This window comes from Podarcis cretensis (assembly GCF_951804945.1).
Source record: "Podarcis cretensis genome assembly, chromosome: 6".
Classification (NCBI taxonomy): domain Eukaryota; kingdom Metazoa; phylum Chordata; class Lepidosauria; order Squamata; family Lacertidae; genus Podarcis; species Podarcis cretensis.
Window position 1 is genome coordinate 97,445,465 of NC_137175.1, and position 6,575 is coordinate 97,452,039.

The 6,575-nt window shown below is 50.4% G+C and overlaps 1 protein-coding gene across 1 annotated transcript in view; it reads right to left on the reverse strand.

Annotated features, from left to right (window-relative positions):
• Positions 1-4,876, reverse strand: part of PAPPA2 (pappalysin 2) — a 119,997-nt gene extending 115,121 nt beyond the window's left edge. Inside the window, exon 1 of the mRNA XM_079981035.1 lies at positions 4,399-4,876. Coding sequence (XP_079837161.1) covers positions 4,399-4,861 — 463 coding nt within the window. The 5' untranslated portion in view covers positions 4,862-4,876. The remainder of the gene's footprint in view (positions 1-4,398) is intronic.
• Between the last annotated feature and the right edge of the window lie 1,699 nt (positions 4,877-6,575).

The following is a 6,575-nucleotide window of genomic DNA, read 5'->3' on the forward strand; positions in this document are numbered from 1 at the left end:
ACATGATGAAGCCTTGGGCTTATGCACTCCCTTTCCACTTTTCCTCCACCACCACAGTCACAAGGAGCAGACTGGAAGCTTTTGCTTCCGTTTTAAGATAACTGCATTTTGTGGCCATGTCTCAAGGCAGTCAAGGCTAGTCTTAATTATGGCTTGGAGGACAAAGCCAACTTCAAATTGTGGTTTCAGATCCTGGCTTGTTTCCTTAAACCATAGTTAAGACAAACCACAGTTCTGAGTTGCGACAACAAATCACAGTTAGTCAAAAATGGAAACTGAAGCTTCCCATTTCCTCCTTATGGCCACTCAGGAGAAGGAGCACCTAACACAAAGCCAAAGTTCAGAGCTGAACTCAGCCAGGGGCCATGCTCAGAAGTAATTTCTCTCTGCACCCAGAGGGCTCCCACTTTGCTCCTCTTTTAGCTGGGGAAGGAAGCAAACCACAGAGTAGCACTGAATCCAAACCAGTTTTTGAGGTTTGCTTCTCCTCAACAAACCTTGATCAGGAAGCCAAGAACAAACCTTGATTTCAGCTGATGGTTTGTTTGGCGAGAAAAGTTCAGATGTAACGCTAAGACTGCCACTCTGTGGTTTGTTCCACCACTTTTGAAAACTTAAAAATTGTTTATAGCTGTTTGTTTGTTTTTAAGCCAGCTTGTTTTTAACTTCAGACTTGTCTCAATGGTTGTAATGCTTTTACATTTAAGTAAACGGCTGAAAGCAATATCTTTTCAATTAAGCAGCACACAAATTCTGTTTTGATAAAATAAATAAGGGAGGAACCAAGTGGGGGAACTTGAGCTCATGCACAGCACAGTTAAACAAGCCATACTTTGTGCCCTAAGCCTTGGACACATTAGGTTAGTGGCTTGAAACACAGCATTTGAAGTCACACAGGTCAAAGGAGGGGCAGGGATGTCTTCACCCGATGCCCATGAGCTGGCACAGACCTGTAGCCAGTGGGGGCTAAGGGGGCCCTGCCCCCCCCCAAAAAAAGGTTTCCTGCTGCCGCTCACCCATTTCCTTATAAAGAAATAATTAAATCAACAGGAAGGCTTTTGCCTTCCTTTCTTAAAGGTAATGCAATCCCCCCACCCCGGCCTAGCATTCATTAAACTATACATTTCTGCCTGCCTATTTTATTCTTTGCTCATAACACTTATTTGTACTTTTCACTCTGCAAGCCAGTTCGAGTATCTTTTTGGAAAGGCAGAGTGAAAATTATGCAAGTGAATGAATGAATAATAATAATAATAATAATAATTTATTATTTATACCCCGCCCATCTGGCTGAGTTTCCCCAGCCACTCTGGGCGGCTCCCAATCAGTGTTAAAAACAATACAGCATTACATATTAAAAACTTCCCTGAACAGGGCTGCCTTAAGATGTCTTCTGAATGTCAGATAATTCTTTATCTCTTTGACATCTGATGGGAGGGCGTTCCACAGGTCGGGCGCCACTACCGAGAAGGCCCTCTGCCTGGTTCCCTGTAGCCTCACTTCTCGCAATGAGGGAACCGCCAGAAGGCCCTCGGCGCTGGATCTCAGTGTCCGGGCTGAACGATGGGGGTGAATGAATGAATGAACGTCTGCATTACAGACCAGACTGCGTAACTCCACCCTGGAGCTCAAATTAGTTAGACCCCAAATGCCCAGTTCTGTACCTCCAATATTCATCTGTAAAACGGGAAAATATCTCTGCTCACATGCACACCAGTTGTGATTTCACTGCTCAAGGTGCACGGCATGGCAACTTCTGACAGTTACATCAGAAACCACACAGTATTACAGCACACCATTGGGCAACACCCCCTGGATGAGGCCATAAGAACCAAAACAATGATTTGGCAATAGTGTTTGGTGATGTAGGAGTTGTTTGTCCCTCCACCCACCACTGGCATCCACCTGTCTCTAAGTTTCAGGCACCTGTGTACATGTGATGCAGAAGAATCCAATTTCTGGCAGAGAGGGAATTTTTGTAGTTGCAGCAGCTGGAAGCATGGTTAAAACTTCTGACATGCAAGATGCACACACACACTATACATTTAAAGCACATTCAAAGCACAGTTTTCCCCTCACACACACACACCCCAAATAGAATTCTGGGCACTGTAGTCTGTTAAGAGTTGCTTGGAATTGTAATTCTGTGAGGGTTAAACTACAAGTGCCTAGAATTCTTTGATGGAAAGAATGTGCTTTGAATGCAGCTAGTCTTTTCTGGTGCTTAAGAAATAAGCTTCCCATGATAGTTTGGAATGAACCAGCATTGCTCTGGTGGTTTTTGAGCAGGAGTGGGCAGACTTTAGGGTTGAGTGGCTGACTTTGGTGTTGTTGTTGTTGTTCTTTACTAGAATACCATGATCTTTCTATCAGAGACAAGTGTAAAAGACACACAGTTAGAATTAAAGAGCAGGACACACGGTGAGTCCGGGAATTTATTTTCAGTACCAGAGCTAAATGAGCTCAAAATCCTTTCACACCAAATCCACTTCTAGTTGGCTTTCTTCATTTCAGCAATGAATTTAGGTGAGAAAAGTCATTTTGTGGTTGCCTTGTTAAACAACTGCAAAGTCAGAAACCTTTGCTCATCTACTGCAAATAACCCTGAAATCTACCAGTAGTTCCCAATCTACTTTCTGGGCACCTGGGTCAGGAAAGAAAGAGAGAATTCTCTTTCTTGCACCAATTTCTGCTGCTGCAAAGGCACAGTGGAACTCATAACCAAGTAGAAACCTGCACTCTCTCATGGAGGCCCACGACAAGTAACATCACTGTCTCATTAATTCCATGAAAATCTAAAGAACTTCACATGTGAAAAACCCAGAAAAATTCAGAGCCCTCCATAAGTCATATATTCCAATGGTTCCCATTTACCTTGGACAGTGTATATTTTCTGATAAAGATGATAAGATGCATCTATATAATTTTGTTGGTCAAAACTATTGGGCTGAAAGGGTTTAAACCTATACCTACTTATTTGGAAATAGGTCCCAGGTGATCTCTGTGAATTCAGCAAGACTCACCCTATAAGCTGTTTATTTTAAAGTTATGTTTTTATTATGACTTTTCTGTATTGGATCAGATTGTTATTAGGTGTATGATCTTTGTTGTCTATTTTCTTGTTTCTTCAGCTTGTAAACCACCTTATGCATAGCAATATAGAAAGGCAGGAGACAAATTAAAAGGGAAATGGAAATGAAATACACAGGCCAGCTTCAAGCCATGCATAGTGCAACAACTCTTGTTGATTTGAAACTGTTTTCCTTGTAAGTTAAAAAGCTTTCCTCACTCTGTAGCGCAGCACATGCTTCAGCAATGTGAGCAATGTGTAGAACACAAGGAAGAGCTGCATTCAGCATTCATTCTTGGTGTATTATCAGGAGTATCCACCAGTAATCAACTACTCCCATTTTCATCTGTGACATGTTAGAGTGTAAAATATGCTTGCTGTCAGGGTGCTTCCAGACCAGGGCTTAGTACTGCAAACCGGTCATTCAAGATACTGCAAACAGGCCGTTGGCATGACACTTCCCCCCAACTTATTGGTTATCCGGATTCATTGGGGGAGTGGGGAATACTGGCTGGCTTTTTGAGGCTGATGGCTTCCCATCTGTGTAAAGGCTGCAAAAAAAGCGTTCGTATGCATGAACAGCACCAAACCTACACCAAACACCCATCTGGAGGTACTCTAGGAATAGAAATTTGCTGGACAGTCTGGTTATTCAGAAAGGTGAAGAGAGTAATGTATCAAGAGGTTCAAGGGGAACCACAAAAGAATCAGGAAAATTGACTCAAATCATTCTGAATACAGAGTTGAAGAGCTTTCCGCTTATTAGTTGCCAAATTTAGAATCGTAGAATCATAGAACTGTAGTGTCAGAAAGGACCACAAGGGTCGCCTAGTTCAACCCCCTGCAATGCAAGACTCTTCTGCCCAACTGACGCCTGCTCTACCTACTGAGCTATCCTTCCTTCCTTCCATTTCAGAGTGGGTGTGGCAAACAGAACAAAAGCTTACTTCTGTCAGGAAAGGTGAACATTCTTAACAGTCCGACCCTCTGCCTATCTACTGTGGCTCTTTGTGGCCAGCCTTGGCCCCTCCCTACGCCCACCCAACACTTTGTCGAAACTTCTTGAAAAGTAATGGGCAAAGGGTATCTGTGTTTGTTTAATTTCCCCCCGGGGTGGGGCACGTTAGATCGATAAAATCTAACTTCAAGTACCATTAGCGCCATCCCTCGGGTCCAGCTGGGAGTCGCTCGAGCCTAACTTGAAGGAAACGCGAAGGTCGTCGGGCGCTGGGATCCCGCGCATCTCGGTTTTCGAGGGCGTCTGCCTCCTCCCCGCGGACCTGGCCCAGCCTTCGCCCCCTTCCCTTCCCAGCGCCCCTCCCGCTTACCTGCGACGACGGCTGGGTTGCTCTGGCCGCCCTCGGGCTTCAGCCACGCCTCGACGGTGAACTCTAAGCGGGGCAGCTCGGCCACCACCCCCGGGCGCAAGAGCAGCTGCTCCCGCCGGCCCGAGAAGTAGAGCGCGGCGACGGCGCCGGGAGAGGCAGGTCCGGCTCTGGCGCGCGCGCGCCGCGGGAAGGGGCTGCCCTCGCCCCACGTGTCCTCCACGCTGCTGCCCTCGGCGCTCCGGGCGCGCCTGGCCTGCCCCGCCGCCCCTGCCGGTGCCGCTGCCAGCCCGGGACGCGGGTAGGTGGCGTCGGGGCGCAGCGGCCGCGCGGCCGAGCGAGTCCTGCGCAGCCAGCAGCGCTCCCCGTCGGGCGACTCCGGCGTCGGGCTCCCGCCCAGCAGGACCGCGGTCGCCACCAGGAAGGCGGCGGTCGCCACCAGCGGCGTCCAGGCGAGACGTGCCATCCTCCGGCGCGCACCTTCGGGGCAGCCGCTTCCTGTCCTTGGGTCCGTGCCGGTCCCTCGGCTCCCTTTCACATGGGTCGGCCCCGGGCGCGTCGGTGGCTGCCGGGCTTCAGCTGCTGCAGCCCCTCTGCTCCGAGCGCCGGAGAGCGGTCAGGTGCATCGCCTCGCCCGGCCCAGCAGGGTCCCAGGACCGAGGGGGCCCTCAAGGGCTTCCTTCCAGCATCCTCGACGCCTCGCCTTGGTCCAGCCGCTCGCCCGCTTCTCTCCGGTGTCGCCCTGCCCTCCTGCTCCGCCCGGAGGTCCCAGGCGGCCGAGCGCCGTGCGCTGCCCCTCGTTCCCGGAGCTCAGCTTGCGCGGGGCACCCGCTTTCTCGCGTCGTGCTCCCCCCAGGTGGCTCTCCTTCGATCCCGCTGGATTCCTGCGAAAGAGAACGGGAGGCAATAGGAAGAAGCGTGCGTCTGGAGAGCTGCTCGCTCTCGGCTTTGTTTGAAGAGGATTGATGCTGCTGCTGATGGCCAATCTCATAAATTCTGCACATCACTCCACCTCCTGCCTTTCTCGGTGCCCCCTCCCCCCTCGCCCCCGCCTCCCGCCATCCTCTCTCTCCTCCCCGCGCGCTCGGGGAGATGCAGGATGGTACCCTTGGGGGTGCCGGGAGTGGTTTTGCGACCGGATCCCATTCACTCTTAGAAGCACTACCGTGCTCGGGTGGGCTTACGCCCAAGTAAGTAAGGTCAGCCACTGAAACAAGTAGACCTTACTTCCGAGGAAGCGTAGGCGTGTGGGCTGCTTTCCCGTTACCTTGGCCTTGCTACCTGCGTGGCAGCCCGTCAGTCCCAATCCAGCGCCTCCCTTTCCCCTTCCGATCCCGCCGATGAAGCTCCAATGCTACGCACAAATCACTTGAGGGTAAATCCCATCCACCTCCATGATACTTATTTCTGAATCAACATGCCCATAGGATCGGGCTGTGTGACATTAAACTCGGTGCGGACTACTGCATCAACATGTTCAGGATCGGGGCTTTTGGAACCGAAGTCGTCTGAATTTAGGGATTTTCAAACGCAGCATCCCAACCTTACACAAATCCACGTGAAAGTAAGTCCCTTTAGTTTGCGTGGAACTTAGTTTTCCAGCAAAACCTTGATGCTGAACACAGCATTACGTGGAAATCCGTGGCTTCTGAGTAATATCAGAACCGGGATGCCCGTGACGCGGGAGACGATCCCTCCAACACGTTTGCTCTTAAGCCAGACCCACTTGCGTTCAGTGCAGTTCATCCGCTTGACACTTGTGCGCATTGCTGCACTTCTAACCCGAAGCGACGTCCGAGTAAAACACGCTCGGGCTCTTGGACTCGCGTTCGAATTCGGAGTCTCCACTTCCAGGTTCCCGACGCGTTAAGCAAAACATTGAAGGAAGAAGCCTTGTCATTGGCTCCAGGAGGGTGCGGATATCGCTCCCGAAATGGATTTGGGCGGGACTCCAGTCGACTAAAAGAGGGGTGGGTGAGTGCGCTTTGGAGGGAATAAGTTACTATTATAATTTGGCTGCCGGCGGGGATCAAGAACCCGCCGGCTTCCTCAATTTGGGGCACTGCGTGGTAGCTTTAATCTCCTGCGAAGCTGGCCCTACCAATGATTTGGAAAGGCCCTTTCCAGTGCGCCCACGGGGGCAGCAGGCAAAAGGGGCGGTTGCGCCTGGACGGTATGGG